The sequence below is a fragment of the Lepisma saccharinum genome, chromosome 6, assembly GCF_977018435.1.
Source record: "Lepisma saccharinum chromosome 6, izLepSacc3.1, whole genome shotgun sequence".
Classification (NCBI taxonomy): Eukaryota; Metazoa; Arthropoda; class Insecta; order Zygentoma; family Lepismatidae; genus Lepisma; species Lepisma saccharinum.
The window spans coordinates 77,518,697-77,540,879 of NC_139234.1; the positions used below are offsets into that span (position 1 = coordinate 77,518,697).

The window sequence follows — 22,183 nt, forward strand, 5'->3', positions numbered from 1 at the left end:
GAGGGACGAGTTTAGAACTCGTTTCTGGTTGGCTAATGAGCGATACTACCCTCATGAGGCTGTTGACATCTCTTTCATTTGATTTGATGAAATTTGGTAAGCTGCATATTACAGCGAATACTGTCTTAGAACCAAGGTGGATTAATTTAAATGAGGTTGATTTAAATCCTTATTTAAATCAGGTGATTTTTTAAATCACTTATTTAAATCAGGTGATTTTTTAAATCATTTATTTAAATCAGGTGATATTTTAAATCACTTATTTAAATCAGGTGATTTTTTAAATCAGGTGATTTTTTAAATCACTTTAAATAAATAATGTATAGAATAATGTCATCATGGATTTTGTAGATATCAGAATCACTTTTGGTGAAATTACATTAATCTCGTAATAATTTAATGGTGCTTATTAGGCTATAAGAAAGGAAAAGAAAGGAAACAAAATATATGTTCTGATGGGGTGAAGCTCTTACAAATAGAAATGTAAATTGTAAACATACTTAAATTTCTCTTGATTTAAAATTCAATAATTTTTATAGGCAAAAATTGCAATCATTTTATGGATAAAAATATACAAAATACTAATCACGTAAAACCGTAAAAAGTGTCATTATCATTAAACTCTAAATAAACATGGCAGCTGATATTTTGCAAACAATTATTAAAGCAATTGTCAAAATTCTGCTACAAGGACTATAAAAAATATTTTAAGTTACAATTCTTACATCCAAAATGTTTTATTTTCGCTCCAAAAAAAAGTTACTGCAAAGTTTCATTAACAGACTCAAGAAACATTGCCATAGTAGGTTCATATCTACAGTATCAGAAACAGAAAAATTTATATTGACATATATTTTTTTATTTGCTTTAATCAAACTGTTCAAATATTTTACAGGGCCGTTTACTAGAAAAAGCCTTTTTGTATAAAAAAAACTTATATCTATATGTATGGTGCCAAAAACCATACAAGCAATTTTAAGTGTGTTATTTAAAAAATAAAAATTCGAATCCAATAAAAAAATCCGATTTAAATAAGCAAATCATCATTTTTATCCACCCTGCCTATAACATTCATAACTGACATCATTTCTACTTTTTCAGTCATTCTGTATTTGTGCTATTTTATTTTACGTCGCTCTTCTCACACTTCTGGTTAATATCGACAATGAGGATGAGTGATAACTAACCCTATGCCATCCCTAAACCCGAAGGTTTCCCACGGATCTCTTGCCACTGAGTCCCCCCCCCCCAAATGTATAGTTTTAGCAGAAGTGGTAATAGGTTGGTCAAATCTCAAACATGCCATAATTGCAGAGCATAAAGTTTGTTAAAAGGGTTGTATTTAGAAGACTTATCACATATTTTTCCACTTATTCGTATAAATCGTTCTTGTATTACTTTAAGGAAGTACACAAATGTACAAAGAACATCTAAAGTGGAAATTAACTCATTGGAAAGAATAAAATAATATAAAAGATTGTAACTGCAGAGTTTCTTCTTCAAGGGCGATGGGGCAACTACAGCAATTTCTTCACCCAAAAACAGTGCTGCCACCTAGGTAACACTGCTTTAATTGGAAGTTATTGTGTTTGTGCGACAATCCTGTACCAGTCTTACTAGCAGACCTACCTAATGAAAATTACTCTGGCTGAAATGTTAATTGTGAATTTTACATATTTTTTGGCTGGCGTTCATTTGATCATAATTTTAAAAAATCATAACAGATAAATAAAAAATATATATTCAAATGCAATATTTTTTTAACATTTGGAAATACCGTCAAACTTTGTACAGATTTTGGCATATTCCAATGTGCTCTGCAAAATCCGTAGCGAGTGACAACACGAAAATTATACGCGAGGAACACTTTGTCCTTTATAAATTTACTGAAGACATACCAAAGAAATTCCAAAATATTAAGGGGGGGACAAATACGTCAGCATTTTCGTGACGAAGTTACCCCGTCATCTCTGCTTACATTCCTAGGAGGTCAAAATTACCCCATGAAGAGGTAAGATCGTCACGCAAAATCAATCAATCAGTCATCATCTCCACATGCCTCACACGTGTAATATCTGAAATATGCATCAAGGTGAGGAAGTGTGTTGCGTGCAAGTGCATTGTGCTTTGGCGCTGTTTGCAGCATTTTCTCGTCGTATATCCTCTTGACATATTAGTGACGTTTGTGTGTCTTTTTTTGTTGTTGTTTTTAAACATTGAAATCTTACAAGTTCAGAGAAACATCTATCGGTCTCATGACGAAGTTACCCTCAAAGACGAAGTAACAATAACGGAATTAGCTTTCATATTCATTAAAATAATAATGATTATGGTCGACTTCCGTGGCGTAGTGGTTAGCACAGCACGCTACGACGCCAGGGGACCCGGGTTCGATTCCCGGCCTGGGTACGGGTGTTTCTTTGTGGGTGTCCCTACATCAATTTCATCGTATCATCACTCATCTCATCGTCGCGATTAGTCATAAGTGGAGCAAAAGTGACGTTAAATATCAAAAATCGAATCAAATATATAATGATTGTGCTGATAGGATAAACAATATGCTTATTAAGAACTTCTTGAAAGTATGAAAGGACATTAAATTAACTCTTTGTATGTGAATATCGCCCAGACGCCACATGTCCTACACCCAAACTCTTAAATGCATGTCTGCCATATTGAAAAATGGCCGCCGGTCCAAAAACGCAACTTTATAAACATTGCATCACAGCCTATTCGTTCATTGTTACATTTTCCGAGAGTAAGAGTTCGATCCACCCAGATCTGTTACGAGTGCCTCGACAGAATGACACACAATTGCTCTGCAAGTTGCTATTATGCAACCTATCATTGCTATCAGTGACAAATGACGGTGCTTTGAGAAGTCACAATAGGTTTAGTTTCAGGACTGCTCGATACGTGGTTGATGTCGTTGAACCCAATATGAAGGAGGAGGGGATAAAAATAGTTTTCAAGTGATTAAAGCGAGTAAGCATTGATTCCGATTCCCATGCAGAAACAAAACAATCACGAGATTTTCATATCAGTCTGACTTTTCATGACCTACGAAGACATCCACGTTTTCACTTTTTCATCGGAAAGGATATACTAGATTTGCTGTACAAAATATGCAGAATTAATAAAATGTATTGCTGAAGAGAAAAAATAGTAATTAATTTGTGTATGTTAAAACAGTGCTGCCACCTATAGTGTAAAACTATAGGTCTTTCAAGTTCTTACGGCGGGCGTTCTAGAAGCTGGAAAGGGAAGTGGGGAGCGACCAATTCAGAGCGATAAGAAACGCAGCAGCCTGTAGAACGAGGTTCACGTAGTACTTATTTCCGCCACGTCGTATCTCTAGGCGCCACCTCTGTTGTCTGGTTGGTCTGCAGCGAATTCCCAGCTCCTCACTTCCCTTGGAAGCTTTTAGAGCGCCCGCCGTAAGAACTGAAAACACCTATAGTGTAAAAGAACCGAATACAACGTGTGGCTAGCATAACTATAGCTATAGATAGGTATAGCAGCTTGGAGATTTATGCTAACACAAACTTGATCTGCCTAACCTACTCACGTATGCATCTAATAGGAGAAATAAACAAAACTTAACATGTCTAACCTATTTTCATGTTCATTTCTGCTATTTGATGCGTACTTGCGAAGGTTAGGCTAGTCAGGTGTGGTGCTTTCAGCATTTATATCCGATCCAAGCTGCTATATCTGTCGCCAGTGGTGGCGAGGCGATATGGGGGGCGTAGAGGGCAGTTACCTTGCCAGTTTTTGCTCCCCACATTATGGCCTTTGCTAAGCCTTGTCTACCAAAGGAGAAAAAATCCTGCGGGCACCCTTAAGGCTCGGCTGGACCATTGGCATGCAAATGGGCGAATTTTTTCAAATTTTCCTCTCCATTCGAAGAACTTCTTGGATATTTCAAAATATGAAACATTACATCAGCTTAGAATTCCTTCTAGAGCATTGACGTGAATTTTCATGTAGTTTTCTTTCATTGTTGTCTAGATATTATCAATAGTTTAATAGACTTATGTAATCACAAAGCTATTGATAATGTCTAGACAACAGTGAAACAAAACTACACGAAATTTCACGTCAATGCTCTAGAAGGAATTTTAAACTGATGTAATGTTTCATATTTTGAATGGTCTTGTTGCTTCCGCCCCTTCAGCGTTTCTTTATTGTGCTCCCCCTGGACTTGCGGCCCCTGAGATACCCTAGTAACAAATAATCCTCTGTTCCTAAGGGACGGGACCATGGAGGGAAAATGAAACGTATTCCTTAAACGAGTCTTTTGACCCATTCCCCTATCACTAATGCTATTTCCATAATCCATGTGCAAATAATATGACATCTATGTTGCCTAAGTTGGAGACAAGTGCTGGAGCTACAATTAGGACACCATTTTCACTATTTTTTTTTGTCTTGAATTTCCCTTTTTCAGTGTTGTTGTCCTTTAACCCAACAGTAAAATATCAAGTCAGTCAAACAACAAATCTAATCCTTCATCACAAGCAAAATAACAATATGGAAATTTTTCTCACTTGCATAAATTGTTTTTTTAAGAATTATTAACATAAAGTATTAAAGATATATTTAAATCAATTCCCTCCTTTTTTTACGAGTTGACTACCATTGACAATTTTCGTCTCTTTACATTTTAAAAAGAAGAAAATTCTGTGATATCGATGGTTAAACATTTATCGATTGTTCGACTGTCATAGACAGAATTCGATCAAGATGCGTTATAGCATGTTATGTTGTTATTGGATAGATGTTTCTATCCACACAGTTCTGTGTGTATGTTTCTTGAGTAGATATATCGATAGGTATCGATTGGTTTTGATTATTGACTGGAACGGATAAATATACGGCCTGATAAAGAATAACACCATTAAGCCTTGTTTCCATGATTATGAAAAACTAAAATATGCTGACCAAGGCAGTAATTTATTTTATAAAAAAAAAAACATAAACTAACGTAACGTTTCAACCTTCTAGCAAGGTCTTCTTCAGACTCTGTATCAAGTACAAAAGTCTTACTTTTGTACTTGATACAGAGTCTGAAGAAGACCTTGCTAGAAGGTTGAAACGTTACGTTAGTTTATGTTGTTGTTTTTTTCTTTTTTTTATAAAATAAATTACTGCCTTGGTCAGCATATTTTAGTTTTTCTGGTAAAGAAGCTGAAGATCGGAAGGTAGATACCGCAAAGTTCTTTCAATCCACCAAATTTCGTATCTCTGTTCCGAATGGTTTCGGAGATATCAAAGCGTTCTTGCCCTTCGATTGTTTGACCTTCGCAGAGAGAAAAAAAAGATGGATGCATTAAGTACCTTTCAAAATCATCTACGTAGCTATACTCTGTCCAGGGAATGTCTGGAGCAAGTGAACGAAAGCAACGAAATAGAAGGCAGACACGGGATATTGAAGACATGAAGCGTGCTGTCACTGCTGTTCGTGAGCAGCAAATTGAGTTCCTGAAGGCTGGAAAATAGTACAAAGTTCCTCGAACACCGTTATTTCGCATAGTATTCGTTTGTCATTATTTTCTCCTTATTTTGTTGTACAAAAATAACAACATTTAGGTCTTATATTTTATTTTTTATATAGTATAGCACCAGGTACTTCATATTTGTCGACCCTTTCCCAAATATACACATTTGTCCGTTTTTTTTACTTTTGTTTACTTTTCTTTGTCTACTTTACTCAAAGATTAAAACTTCACATTTTCATATCCTATCACTTAATCCAGAGTTTGTTTTCAAACGCCCAAAAACTAGTTTATTTATGTGAGATATCAAACACTGTAAACTACAGGAGTAAAATTTTTTCCAAACTTTCGAAGTTCTTTTTCCAGAACGAGGTACCAAAAGGTTAATGACAGAATACAGGTAACTATACATTTTCGTAACTTGTTAAATGTAAAAAATAAATAAAAATAGTTGTATTGGAAATCTCCCATCTGGTGGATCAAGTAGATAAATATTTATGCCCAACGCTGATCAATAAGCCTAATAATTTGGCAATTGTTTTAACTCAATTTTATGTACAGAGAGGCTAAACGGCTCTGGACCTACACTTTAAAGTAGGATTGGAACTAATATGCAATGTGCATACACTGGGTATCGAACCAGGAACTCCTTGAATTACAAGGCGACAACGTTATCACTACCCAATTTGCCAATTGAGATAAGAGATTTTTGTTATAAGAATAATTAGATATTAATATTTATATTATTCGAACTCGCGACCGAAGATATCTGGTTCGATTCCCGGTCGGGGAATTTGTGCCCCTTCATCAATATCATCTAATCATCACTCATTCCCATCGTCGCGATTAGCCAAAAGTGACAAAGGCGACGTGAAACAATATAAATACAGTCAACGAATCTTCAGAGGTTATACAGACACATATGTGGACAACACAGCACAAGCCCTCCAGAGAATTATACTGGCTGCAGGCCCAGACGCCAGAGCTTCGTTGGCCCAAAGCATTTCAGTTACCCGGGTGCACTACATGGAAGCGAGGTTGACACTTGGTTGCCTGCAACAAAGGTCACTCGTTTGTTGTATAGAACGTCGAAATTTCGAACAACCTTTTGAAAGTTACATATATGATCCATTATATACAGGGTGTTTCCGGGCTGATGATACAAACTTTCAGGGATGATGGAGAAGGGCACATATATCAATTTGAGATAATGAACCCTGGTCCGGAAACGACTCAGTCGAACGTTATAAGCGAAAATCGGTGGATATAAATGTAATACTTTTATTACCTGAACAAGATTCACAAGCTGCTACTGCTACAACCTTAGTGACAATGAAGTTCGACCAGTCACAAATATAGGAGTGCGTTGTGAAAGAAGGAGAACACATGCATATGCTGAACATATTTATTTCAGCAGGCTACATGGAACAAAGGAAAACATAAATTTCCGCTACAATGCAGCAATGTATGGTGTCCACACAAAATAAAACATTTTCGTCCATCTACACGTGACATTGAAGTTCGGCCACTGTTAGAGGGGATCCTGTTTACCATGGTGTGACGCCGCCCCGTCGGCGAATAACTGTGGCAATGCGTCGGGGCATGCTGCGGACGAGTCGTTCAAGGTATTCCACATCGATGCGGTGCCATTCCTCCTGCAGGCAGGCGATAAGAGCAGCCATTGTCGTGGGTCCCCTCTGTTGCACACGTCGCTTAAGAACACGCCACACATTCTCAATGGGCGAGAGGTCGGGACTCGATGGTGGCCATGTCAGAGTTCGCACGTGATGGCGAGTCAACCATTCTCTTGTCAGCCGCGCTGTATGAGGCCTGGCATTGTCGTGTTGAAAGATGAGACGCCGCCTGTGGAACAGGTGCCTTCGCACTGTGGGAAGATGCCGCTCCAGTATGCGTGTATAGGCGTGTGCATTCACAATGCCCTCACGGACGTGTAGTGGGCCAACCCCAGATGCCATCGTGCATCCCCATACCATCACTGACGCAGGTTTCTGTACCCGACGTGCATAACATTTTGCTTCATTCTGTTCCTCCTTCCGACAAATGACTGTTTTCCGTATTTTCCCGTACACAACATTGAAAATGGATTCGTCCGTCCACAAAACCCTGTTCCACTGCCGAAATATCCATCCCCGGTACATTCGTGCCCACCGTAGTCGATTGCCTTTGTTCAACATGGAAAGGAAGGGTTTACGTTTCGCCTTGTACACTCGGTAACCGCATCGCTGTAGGTAACGGCGAATGGTTCTGGTTGACACTTCAATGTGAAAGCGTTCTCGAGTCCACAGTCGTAATTCGGCCACAGAAACATGATTGTTGGTCTGGATATAGCGCCTAAATATCCGTAGGTCACGCACGCTCAGCAGGCGTTTTCGACCGGGGGCCTTACCTGGCTCTGTAGTACCCGTATTTTGGTGGTGTTTGATGATGCAGTGGACGGTTGACTTGGGTAAGTTCAGTTGGCGCTCTATTTCCCGTTCACTGAGTCCATCCCGTTGCAACTCCACCACTCTTCTCCTCACGGTGTTGTCAATAGGTTTGCCCCTGGCCATGGTGATGATGCATTGCGGTTCCTCGGTGCACAGCACGCGCTTATATACGGCGGACTCCATTATCGTGTCCGTGACGTCATGCTTCCGTCGAATGCGCCACTATCTGGTATTTCCCGTATGGGTCTGGTGCCTGGTCGAAGTTCAATGTCACGCGTATAGTTCCCCGTTTTCGTTCTTTACGTGACCTTGGGTGCAACATGCTGGGATCACGATTCTTGCCTGCTCACACGCCTCCTCTTACACACATGCGTCACTTCTGCGGGTCACCCATTCCACCGCCTATGCCTCTGTGCATTTAATCACGTATTCCTTTCTGGTCGAACTTCATTGTCACCAAGGTTGTACATTCACAACAGTTGTTCAAAATGGAGTCCGACAGCTACTCTGCAGGCATGACATCGTCGCACAAAGTTCTCGCGTACCTGTTGGAACAACCCCTGGGGCGTTCGAACAATGTCACAGGCAGCGAGAATTCTTGCCAGAAGATCCTCTGCAGTCTCGACAGGTGTATCGTACACAAGACTTTTCACATGACCCCACAAGAAGAAATCAAATTGTTGAACAAGCTGTTGAACAACTGTTGTGAATGTAGCAGCTTGTGTAACTTGTGCAGGTAATAAAAGTATTACATCTTCATACACCAATTTTCGATTATAACTTTCGATTATGTCGTTTCTGGACCAGGGTTCCTTATCTAAAATTGACACATGTGCCCTTCTCCATCATCCCTGAAAGTCAGCCCGGAAACACCCTGTATATTCTAACATACTTTGCTGTATATTTATGTACATATTTGGAAAGTTAACAAACAAAATCGTTCATGCTTTGGTTACGACTCTGGTCAAAAACGCATAGCGAGACAAATTGGCGAACCTGAAACATAGTTGCGAACCGCTGTCAAATACAGCCACTATATTCCCGCCAAAAGTGACAAAATAAACTTAAAACTATCGTTGCATTGTGGGTCTTGTGACCCACTGTACCCCTCTTATGTTGATTTTTTTTATCCACAAATTTCGACGTTTTACGTAATATAAAATTAGTTCCAGAACGCGGAAAACACCAACGAAGATATTTGATCGCAAAGTGGGCTTGCGTAATTATAAACCTGCCATCTCGGAGTTCTTTCGCCGCTCCTTATTAGCAAAAACCTCTTGTATACACAATCAAGTGGCTATAGAACACATGAAAAAGATCACACCATCAAACTTAGCACTCCTAACTTAACAAAAACGTCGAAAATTGTTATCAGCACCAAACCTCACACTCCTAACGTAACGACGTTAAATTATAGTTGCTGTTGTAGAATGTCGTGTTGGGTGCTATGTTCACTTGCGCGAAATTTTCGGGCTCTTCTGCTTCACGGTAAGGTAACACGCTAAGGTAACAGACGTACTTTATTTCACAATAACACATCTCCGCGAGCTAAAAACAACGGAAAACATTCATAAACAACATAATATTCATAAACCTTGCAACCTTTCTTGTTGCCCTCCTGGATTTCAAATTTTATGCAAATAAAAATACGTTTCGTAAAATTGTCTTGCTCATTTGCTTTTCTTACAGTCTCATAAAGTTCAGAGCAGTAGCTAGGGGGCGGCAGGAGTCGGACCTGGGCACCGAACGATCTAAATGAAAAAGAAGTTGTAAAGGAGAGAATGTCATGGCGACCCGTGAAATTATTTGCGTCCTATTAAATCAATATTGTTTTCAGTTTGCAAAAATCGGATCTAAAAATTTTCTTGCTAACTTCGCTCGCAATATAATTCTTTTCTGAAATGCGTTGTAAATTACCAGAGAGAGAAGTAAGACCAAATATGTACTTCAGACTGTTGTTGGTAAACAGTTTTGTTTTAAATGTATGAACAATTGTTTTGAGGAAAAGGCGCACACACATGTGAGACAAGTTATTTCATTTTTGCTGTTGGTTTGTTATGAGGTAGATGAATTGATTATGTAATGCATTTAAATTATATATATATATATAATGTATGTGTGTGTAATTCTTGACCTCATGTTGACAATGCCACATGCAAGGGCCTAGAGTGTGATTCAAAATTCCCTTAACATCCCCTATAAAGAGTAAAGGAGTTAGGCTCGGTACAATTGGTCAGGATAGAAACAGGTTAGGCTTAGGGGAACCACATTCGTGTGTTCAAAGCGGACGTCCGCTATATTCGTGGCCGCCATATTGAATACAACTGATTTTTTTTAAATGGGAAGGGGGAGATGGGAGATATATATGACACTGTTTCTTCACACCTGGAAAATGATAAATGTGTTACAATCATGCAGTCATAACTTTTTCCTGATTAAAGATAGGCTGAATAAACCTTCACCGCTGCATTTCTCGTGAAAGTCTAGCTTGATTTGATTCTAGTCGTCTGACTGCCACGCTTGAAACCCGGGTGGGTGATCGAAGGTCGGAATTTTTCCGACTTTGCCCCCGCATATAGCGGCTCTAGGATCCACACAGCCTCAAATGAAATGGTACCAGGGGGGAGGTAAAGGCGGCCGCAGCTAGGTGCTGAACACATCACCTCGAAGATGGCCGACATCGAAAACATATGGGGCTCTACCCTCACACACCCTAAATGTGCCCTCATGGCACTGTGCTATATACACAAGGAACTTTACCTGTATATATTGTATTCGTTTCTGTACCCCTAACTTTTCTATGCCCTGAGTACCTACGTTTATTTTTTATATGCGCATATACGAACCGTCAACTATGTCAATGGCTGAGGGCCCCATAAAGGCTTACTTGTCTCCGGGGCCCCCACACTGCGGGGTTTTGCGGTTTATAGATAGCTTATAGATAGCACTGTGTGTATTGCAGAAACATTGAATACTTGCACAATTTAGCGTTAACATGTTTTTTTCTTATTTTATGTCGCTCCATGTTGCATATGTGTAAAACATATACTCTACATGAAAGTTACACATGTCATATGTACAAGAAGAATTATTTTCGTCTCTTTTGTCTTTCAAAAATACAGTTTGTGCGCTTTTCCCCCACTCCATTATTAGATAATGTGAAAATGAACGTATTTAGAAAAACACTCTCTCGAGAGGGTACAGAGAGTCAAGGGTGCCATGGCCCCTACTTTCGAACTCTGAGCTATGTGCATATTACTAAGGAAAGCAATACTCACCCAGGGGAGCGTGGCAGGGTGCTCTGTCCAGTGAACAGCTTGGCTTCCGCGCTGGGCGATCCTGGCGCACCCCTAGAGGCAGGAGGGCTGTTTCTGATCATTGCCCCAGGCCGCACCACCATCGTCTGAGAATTCACCCTTCGGGGCATTTGTCGCACATGGTCACTAACAAGTGCACGCCACCAGAACTACCGCGCTACTGAACGAAGCCTCGGATCGAACCGGATCGCATGGAGTTTCGTTTCTTCCCTCGTTGTCACGACACGGTGGGAATAGTTCAGTTGCACGCCTCCGCGAGGCGCTGGTGTCGCGACATGGAATATTGTAGAAGGGTTCTGACACTTGTCCGTGAAAAGAATCGATTGTGTATTCGCATTCGTAATGGCACGTAAGGACAATCGCGTAAAAACTAATGCTTCTACGCTCTTATCTCTAAGTACAGGGTGTAACGAAAGGTTGTGCTGCGGAAGACGAACAGTGGGATCCTTGAGTATTACCGTGCAAATTGTCCATGACTATTTTCATTAATGTTTTCTTACGTCCTATGTGTTTTTAAGCGATGCCGATGGATATTTATGTATGCTGGTGCAGAAGTTGCCAACAGTTTGTTTTGAGCTTTCTTTTAATTCTTGAAGCTCGTATTGGGTCAAATAAAGTAGACGAACATGGTGATGGACAATTTGCTTGATCATACTTATGCATCTCACCCAAGGTTGGCAATTTTTTTTTAAAGAAACAAAACAAACAGTTCTTTTCAAACATGTTTTTAATGTTTAAAACAGTGTCTTAAACAAGAGCCGAAAAAAACATGTTTTAAAGAAATAAAACGTTTAAAACATAATTCCAAGAAGACTTAATGATTAATAAGGAATCTGTAATCATCCAAGTATGGAGTGTGATCCTATTATAAAGTAAACGCCTGACTAAGTTCTTAAAATACACATTTATGTTAGCCTTAAATCTCACATGGAGGCTGTTCGAGAAGCTTCGACTAATGCACAGTTGCCAGGCCCACTGAGTCCACATGGTAGCTACTCTGTTTTATATATATATACACACACACACACACACACACACAGAGTTTTTGCAACTAAATATTGACATTAACAACAATGTGCACATTTTACAGTGTGTTAAGTGAGGAACAAAACAGTTTCATTTTTAAAATGTTTAAACTCCCGTAAAAACGTAGCCAGGTGTTTTAAATATGACCCACGGGTATTCATCACGATATGTTTCTTTGTTAATTCAATATATATTTTCAGCCACTGAATAGTAAACAGAATGACAATCTTTGAATAAAAAGGCATATTTACAAAACACGCAAATAACCACAAACTATCAAACATCAAGTATCAAAATATGTTTTAAACAAGTCTAAAAAAAACATGTTTAAAACACTTTGTTTTAAATGTCTCAAACATTTGTGAAAAAAAAACAATGTGTTTTAAACGTTTAAAATAAGTTGTTAGAAACACTTGTCTTAAGCATGCCAACCCTGATTTCACCGCACCAATTTTTTTATTTTTTTTTTATTTTTTTTGCATAGGAAGAATCCAAACAGGAAAGGGACAGCATATACATAAGTTTCACACCAGTATTTCAGTGATTTATTTTCAGTCAATATTATGTGTTTGTGGTTTGTGATGTTTGTAAGAATTCGAAACAAACCCTCTCGAAGTGGAACAAATATGAATTTCGCGTTGCACCTGCAGCCACCCCTATTTTCCCGATTGACTCGTGCATTCAGCAGCGCATGCGCGCTTCCGTCGGTGGGGCCTTACTTTTCGCACACCTTCGACTTGTGTCACCAAACTTTCAGTGTGTTAATGCTAAGAGCTCTTAACCTAACATGTCTACGTAGAAATTTCAGCAAGAAATGTAGGCTCGATCGGGACTCGAACCCATGTCTCCGGTGTGTGTGTGTGTATATATATATATTCTAGGCTACCTAGGCTATCGCCGAAGCCCAGATTAAATACAGAAAATAATCGACTATCAAATGTGACTGATGCTTCACTCTCAAACGACCGAGGGAAAGAAAATGATAGTATAAAACCCGCGACTCCTGTGCACCGTACTCCCGCGAGGAGAGGAGGGGGAGAGTGGACATGCTTCCTTATGGCCCGAGCTGAACGGAAGAAAAGGCTAAGCTGGGATGTTTCGTCCAAGGTTTGTTTTCCTTGTGCTTGCTCTATACATGGGGATGGACTCCTTTCCTTTAAAACTACCACCAGATTTCAGCGGTTAAATTCTTCCCCGACCAGCACCTGGAGGCGGTCGGTGACGTATTTGTAGCGGCTTCTTAGACAGGGAACTCTTCGTTTTACAACGGCGGTAAAACCTTACAGCGATGCCAATGCGCTAACCAGCATGGGATTTTTTCCCAGGTAAGGGAAATTTTTAAACTAAACTACTATTACAGCAACGGGAAAAGAGTGGCTGGCATGTGATAGGGAATTTGTCCTCTAGGTCAAAACAACACTGTCCCATCCAACACATGCAGAACTCACAGGCCGCTGACCTTCAACCAACGACGTCTTCAACCCCTCTTCTGCTTTGTTTATGACTGGCTGAGGTAGACTGACTGGCCGGAGATGACAAAGGGCATTTTGCGAGTGGATATCGCGTTGAAGGAAGTTTAAGAAAATTAGGTTTCTTACTGTGTGGATTTTCTTAAGGCGAAGGGGACAATTAGAGACTCTCAGAGGTTTGTGGGAACACTGACCAAGGGAACGGATGAGGAGGCGTGGCCCTGCGAGAGCAGGCCATGTCCACAGCTGCCTCCCTCGTCCACTTAGCGACCAATATAATTTATGACTGTTGATGGGAGCGAGGGACACCCAAACAAGTCCTCGGTCAATTTTCTTGCAATCTGAGAAGGAAGCCACCAGATGGGGCCAGAGAGAGAACTTGCCCTGAGATAACTGGAACAAGTTCATCAAATTTAAATTTTGAGTTTGTGCTGACATTTCTAGACTTTCGTTTTCGGTATCCAGAAAGTGCAGAAATCATTTACGGAAGTCTGAAACTGACTTTAACAATACACGCGACGGTATTTTCAATTTTTTTTTTCTACAGTATCTTTCGACGCGTAATATCATGCATCAGGGATACCATGAAGGAGAGCAGAGAAAGTGATCTCCGTATGTTTTTCTTTTATAATAAGACCTCCATTCTTTTATAATAATAATGAACTCAAATATGAACTTTTCAACAATAAAGTATTATGAATTCAATTACAATTTTATGATTTGTAAAATAATAATATTAATATACGTAATACATATTTTCTTAACGACTGAAAGTCAAGACATGGAATCTTACTCTGCCACTCCTCCCTCCGCAGAAAAATCCTTCGGGTGCCCTAGGTCGTCTGAGGAATGAAATGAATTAACTTTACTCCTATTTGTATGTGATAAATCAAATAATAATGTATTTATGGTTTTGGGTATTGTTCAAACCCCATAGCCTACATTACAGTTTACCAAAGTCTCGAACGGGGAGACATTATCGAACAGTAAGTCTCGGTCTCGTCTCGATTTTACAAAGTTTGTCTTGTTCTCGGTTCTGTCTCCATTTTCAAGAGTTTTCTCATTAGAATTTTGAATATTAAGCTGTAACAAACTTGTATCAATCCCTTCGAGTTCTGAGATTTCGTGCGACTTTGGTTTAGGTTAATTTTTCAAAGGTCACACATTCTGATTAACCAACTATCCAACGAGACGAGTAGTGTTGCCCACGGGACGAGACGAGACAGGCTTTTAAAAATTCGAGACGAGACGAGATTGACCATGTGTCATAAGACAAACGAATATTTTCGAGACGAGACAGCATTTCCACGAGGCTCCACGAGACGAGACAGGCCAAAGTCTCGTCTCGTGGGCAACACTAGAGACGAGAGTGTCGAACAGTAAGTCTCAGTGTCTTCAGTCTTTAGAGAAGCACGTCTCAACTTTGGTCTCGTCTTGGAAGTCAAGGAAAAGTTCCCCGTGCATGTAACACCGTGCCGAGGAGGTACATTTAGTGGATGTGGGGGATAGGGCCCCACATATTCTCGATCTCGGCAGCTTTGGAGGTGATGTTATCAGCATCACGCTGCGACCGCCTTTACCTCCCACGGTTTCCTCCAGGTAACCACTGATTTGAGGCTGGGTGAAAACCGGATCCGTTTTTAAGTGAGGACAAGGCCGGAAAAATTCCGACCTTAATCGAACCCGGGTATCCCGCGTGGCAGTCAGATACCATACCGACTAGTTTTGAAAGTCAGGTATCGAGAGAGAGAGAGAGAGAGAGAGAGAGAGAGAGAGAGAGAGAGAGAGAGATATGTGTGTGCGTGTGTACAACCATTATATATATGCATAAATATTACATATACAGACATACACACGCACACACACAGGGTGGACCAAAAGTCGCAATACATAGGAAAATAACATTTTGTTTTTAAGTTTTTCTATTTATTTATTTATTAAAGTGTTCTTTCTAATGCGTGTTGATCAAGAGTGGAAGAAACGTATTGCAAACCAATGGTAACCACGTAGAGGATATTATGAATACATTGTTTCTTATCACAACATATTTATTTCTCCTATGTATTGCGACTTTTGTTCCACCCTGCATATATATATCAGCCACATATCTAGAAATATGTTTCGGGGGGGTCCGAACCAAGTGTCTCAGGAATAATAATATTTAATAACAGTAATGTTTAAATTATTATATAAAATTAAATTAATACTAATTACAATATATAAATTAATATTATATTATTACACGATTAGGTAAAATGACTATAAGAATAGAGATATAACAGCGCATATTCATTACGTAGCTTATCTGTAGTTAAAATCGAAATAATTTACATAAAAACAAGTGACCTGGCAATGAAATTATGTCAAATAGATAAATAATTGAATATTTACCGAATAACAAAAATTATGTTACGTGTAGATGGAGAAAAGTGAGTTTCTGATTTATATTTTTTGCATAAATTATTTTGAGTAGTAGTGCACATAAATCTTCTTTGTAGTGTCATTCAAAGCCGTATGATCCCAATATAATCCTTGCCTTCTAAAAAGTTCAGAGGAAATTAATAACCATCGACAAATGCTAATATTTTCATTACTTCATTTTGGTACTTGGTAAGGCTCTAAGGACGTCCAGACCCCCCCCCCCCCCCCTAAATACGCTCTTTCTGTTCTTCCAAGCCATATGATCCCAATATAATCCTTGTCTTCCAATAAGTTCAGAGAAAATTAGAAGCCCAATATTCACGAAGAAATTTTACAGTTAATTGTTGGAGATGGTGTGGCAGATTGGATTTTAACGAAGTCGAAGTTCCTGTCCACTGTGCGTTTGGTCCTGAAGTGACAGCCGCTCACCCCCCCCCCCCCCAATCACCATTAAATATTTTGATGCAAACCTACAAAAATAACATGGATATTTTTTTCAATTTCTGCGAAGCTAGTAAATGTTCCAATTTGGTCGGGACAGTTCACCATATTTGCTCCCTCTTTTGACTTTTTTCGAACTGCAGTCTTCAGAAAATGCTCTCTTTTTGTGGTTAATTCACATTCAGACATGTTCTTCATTATTAGGATAATTCCATAGTTTTGGTGGATACATTCAAGGTGCGAATACATACAAAGAAGGAATGACAAAGAATGATGTCAGCCTGTGTGTGAATGTTGCATACATCTCTTGCTCTCTCTCTCTTTTTTTTTAGGGCTGGTAACAGCATTAGGTAAAAAAGTACTTCTACAGTCATTGATAAGACTTTAAAATTATATCAAATTGGACTAGTAAGAAATGGAGCTGTAGCTGCGAAGGTTGTTTTTGTCATTGTCACCCTAGGCCCCTGGATCATAGAAATTAGACCGACCTGTTATTTCTCGTACATTTCTCACCTCCCTTCGTCGGGAATAAAACATAGCATTACAGGTTAATTTAATAGGAAACTAATGTCTTTAAAGTTTCTCATTTTTTGTACGTCCACCTAGTTATTTTTAATTTGCAATCGATGTTGCAGATGTGAACAATAACACACACTGCTTTAATGAAGACTGTTATTCTATTAGTCACATTTCTTGAATGCTATGTTCTCTTTTCATCGAATTCAACGGAAAAAAGTAGGTGCATAAAATTTCTACAATGTCTAAGTATGCCAGCTACGTCTAGGTAGGGGAGGGTGCAAATTTGGTGCAGGGATGCGAAAATCATTCTCGTCCTGGACACTGAAATCTCTAGCTACAACTCTGATAAGGAAATATTTCCTTTCGAGAGACCATTAATAGATTTACACCATTATAGAAGCATAACACAATAAATGTATGAAAATTTAATTATCATTTTAATAAAAAGCAATACAAAATTACTTTGGTACATTTATAAACTAGCAAATTAATTCCTTTGACTGGTTCAAAATGTCAAGAAATTAGAAGATAGGTGAAATGTTTTTAATAAGTGAAACATTTCACCTATCTTCTAATTTCTTGACATTTTGAACCAGTCGTTAAAGGAATTAATTTGCTAGTTTATAAATGTACCAAAGTAATTTTGTTTATATATGTTTATAAATATAAATATATATAAATAAATGAATTAATTAATGATATTAATTATTTAATAATTCACATATATTTTATGACAATATATATATATATATATAACCAAGGTTTCGGAATTGGCCCGCCTCAAGAACATCCTGGTACTGGCCTGATCGCACTCCCTAAATTTCTTTACGCACCCCCTCAACACCCCTAGATGATAAATCCAGGCGCCGCCGCTGCCTTTGCCTCCCAGTTTTGGCACCCAATCGCCTCTTCTGTATATAACCATATACCCGGAACATTTTGAACGGCACATATTCTTGTTCTACAAATCGAGATTTGTGCATATTGCATGATCTAGGGCTCACGAATATTAAACCACGAAGGTCTCCACAATAATATTTCCTTCGGAAAAAAAGATCAAAATGTTATATTTTTTACTATTATTAACTACTATTTGTCACAACACAATTTACTGGGGCAAGGGGGGGGGGTCTATCGTTAGATGGTTGTAGGGAATCGGAGAAAATGCTCTTGGGAGTATTATTTTTATTATACTCTTGGGAATATCAAACTTCCAATGGCGCAGAGATGCATAATATAATAAATCAACTATCCTTTCACAATGTGAGTTGATTGAGTTTATTTCACTTCACTGTTTTTCCACTTTTGGCTAATCGCGAAGATGTGAAGATACACTCACAAAGAACACCCATGCCCTCACCGGGATTCGAACCCGGGATGAGCCCTGCACGACGTGCTAACCACTCCGCCACGGAGGCCGGCATATGAACAGATCACATTGAATATTTCCGTCATGTGATGTAAAGTGAAGTTGTTGCGTTTTTTCTCCATAAGGAATGAAGGGGATTCTATAAACATTTATTCATCATGATTTTCAAACATAATGTATTGCTAATGAACTAGAAATCGCTTGCACTTGCAACATGGGGAGAAATTCACACTATATCATGTGGTATGGTTATATTTTAGTAGCAGTACCCATTCCGACGATGTAGAAATAAATGTACGCCTGGTACGAAACTGCCAAGTCTTCTAATATATGCATTTAATATGAGCATCAAACCCAAATATGCACCAAGTGTTTTAAATCGAGTCAAATGAATTAATTCGTTGACAGCATGTGGATTTTCCTCAAGGAAAAAAATATGCAAAAATCCGCCGGCGAATCATCATCACTCATCTTCATCGTCGACATTAGTAAAAAGTGGCAAAAAAACCAAAGGTAAATAGCAAAACTTTAAAAACCAAGCGGGACTCCAACCAAGTATAAAAAATTGAAGTACTGGCCTTAGTTTGTACATAAAGATACAGAAGGTTCATACCTATAAGTCCCATGACGTTACTAACGTCTTATACTAGCACGACGCTCTCTCTTTTTACTCTTGGAAACAAATGATTTTCAAATTACTGTCTAAATGTTGACATTCCTACAGTAGCAACCAATGTCCCGGATGTTAGTTCCCCAACAAACTTTCACCCCGCTTACTTCTTGCCTTTGTCCTTGAAAATATATCGGAAAGAGGTAACTTTTGTTACAGTGACAACAGTTATAAAATAAAGTATCAGTGAACATATATATTCAGTGTTCGAAAAATCTTCTTCAGAGCTAGGCGCCAGCTTTGAAAAGCAGGCGCCAAGAAACCACCTACTAGCAATTGTGCATACTATAAGAAGCTGAGCCGGCCCCCGTGGCGGAGTGGTTAGCACATCGCGATACGAAGCAAGGGGTTACGGGTTCGAATTTCGGCCTAGGTGTGGATGTTAGTGTGTGTTCATTCTACAATTTCATCATATCACTTATCCCCATCTTCGCAAATTAGCTAAAAGTGGCACAAAAGGCGAAGTAAAATAAAGGAAGTCAATCAAAAATCGATCAATCTATAAGAAGCTGAACATCACCGTATTCAAAACATCGCTAAATCGTATGAGAAAGCTGGAAATGGGGGGGGGGGGTTGGGGGACAAAGAGTAAGAAATTGTTACTGATTCTATGGAATGTTCACAACGTTGATAAAAAAATCATTTGCTAAATACGTTGATAAAAAATTGCTAACTTACGCTGTACTGCAATTTGAACTTGGAATCTTTAAAATTTCGTACATGCAAACTTAAAGAAAACGACAATACTACAGCAAAATATCACAGTCGCCAGGCTGAATTTTTTAGTCGCCATGGCGACCTGGCGACAGGGATTTTTCGAGCCCTGTATATATATATATATATATATATAAAATAACCCATGGCTTGACAGCCCTAGAAAGGCCTTGGCCCTCTCTCCCATACATATATACTATATACAGTATATTAATAATTACTTACAGATTAGGGGTTAATTAAGTAATAACATAAGAAAATTGGGTTTAATTTTGTAAACGCATTGGAAATTGAAACTGATTATCTTTTGTTACAGTCACAGAAGTTAGGAAACAAAAATACTGATATGTATCATCTATCAGTGTAAACATTAGATTCAGGAGAATGCCTGGATAATTTGCCCATTCTTCGCAAATGAGGAGTTTATGAATAAATGATGCAAGGAAACCGGATATTTTTCAGAAAAGGATTGATACACACACATACATACATACATAGAGAATGAACTTCGATGGAAAACATACCACTTACAAGTTTTCTGAAGTGCAATTTAGATCCACTTTATGCTCAGGTAGGCAAATCGGAACTAGACCTACAGCTTGAAATAGGATCGAAACCACTGTGTCATGTGCCTCCAGCAGGAATCGAACCTGGAGCCAGGTCACTGGCACTGTCACGCTTAGCCAGTCGATTGTTCCTCAAGGACTCATTGGTTATGACGCACAAGCGGCTGGCTACAATCAGTACTCCTTGAAAAGCATAATGTATGAAAAATACACGAAAAAATCTGACAAAATTGTCTATTTGTGGATCACTGTATGAATCTGTTTGAAATAGTTCCCTTGTACGAAGAAAAAGTAAACATAGTATTCGATGGAATTCTGATCATTTCCAAAGCATTTCCATGATGGAAAGTAAATTCGGCAAAATACAGAGCATTCCCTGACATTCGCTATGAGACTCGGCGGAAAGCGGCTCGGCATCGGGGCTTGTCTTTCCCGGTGAACGGGTCGGTGACAGTCGCTTGTATTAAACCTCGTAAAAAAGTTTAGAGTAACAGGGTCAGTTCTGAATAAAAGTGGAAAGAAAAATGGGAAAATAAAGTATACAAAGACAATCCGCACACCATCCGTAAGTTAAAAGAGAGTATTGTACGAAAAATCGGGAGAATGACAGTAGACGAACTTGCACGTGAGTAGTATCTGACCGCGCCAACGTCAATCGCTATTTAATATTCGCAATTCATTTGCACGTACTTATAACTAATTTGCACGGGTTTTAATTAATTTGCATGTACTTAGAATTCATTTGCAAGTATTTAGAGTACTTTACATTTATGTATTTGCATGTTTATAACTTTTATGAATATATAATTATTTATTTTATGAAAAATATGTATATAGAAGGTAATTAGAGGTACTAAACGCTATTCATATGGTTTTATATCCATTACTACAAAGTATGTAATGTATAAAATGTTAATATTAATGTTTATAATATTGAAAATAAGTTTTTTATGGTTTATGAACCGCTATGAACGGTGGTAATGGGTGTAGGTACAGGTCCAATTACGATTGGGGACGGTCCTCGTATTCGAACCCGCGATATGTAATATTATTAATTAGTACTATGTAATAATGTATGTTATTATGGTATGAAACACGATGGTCTCAGACGCTAGACAGAATACTGTCTCCGAATCTCGACTCCGCTCTGATGCCAGACAGAGAGAATGAATTAATATTCCGCGCAGGTAGAGGAGAAAGGAATTTGGGGGAAGCGCGTTCAAGGTCAAATGACGTCAGAACGTCAGAACAAAGGAAGAATCTGATTGACCAATCAGAGAACGCGTCGGTAGATTTTCAGAACCGGTTTTTTCAAGGTTAACCAGTACGCAAGAACAGGGGAAAGCTATGCAATATTGTAGGGCAGGGGAGGGATTCAACCAGACAACAAAGGATGTCTGGAAATACGCAGCAAGGGTTAAATCTCTGAAGCTATGCGTCGCTTGTAGAACCGGTTTCCGCCGCCAATTAATATTCCGCTCAGGTTTGCCTCCAAGGCACAGGACGCTTTAGCGCAGGTTTTTTTTATCTGTACTATGAAGAAGGGAGAGCTATTAGGGACGGGGCCTACAGTTTTCACCATTTGCTTTTATCACGGGGTAACGAACCTAGGACCCTTTGATTATTGATTTAGGTAGTAAATGTATGTTACTGTGTGCTATTTAACTTAATTTTGAGTTTATTTTTTACCAAACTTTGACTTTATGTCAAACATTTTCACAGCTTA

The 22,183-nt window shown here is 38.8% G+C and overlaps 1 protein-coding gene across 1 annotated transcript in view; it reads right to left on the minus strand.

Annotated features, from left to right (window-relative positions):
* Positions 1-11,413, minus strand: part of LOC145989466 (kinesin-like protein KIF12) — a 314,209-nt gene extending 302,796 nt beyond the window's left edge. Inside the window, exon 1 of the mRNA XM_083124813.1 lies at positions 11,224-11,413. Coding sequence (XP_082980939.1) covers positions 11,224-11,372 — 149 coding nt within the window. The 5' untranslated portion in view covers positions 11,373-11,413. The remainder of the gene's footprint in view (positions 1-11,223) is intronic.
* Positions 11,414-22,183: the final 10,770 nt, after the last annotated feature.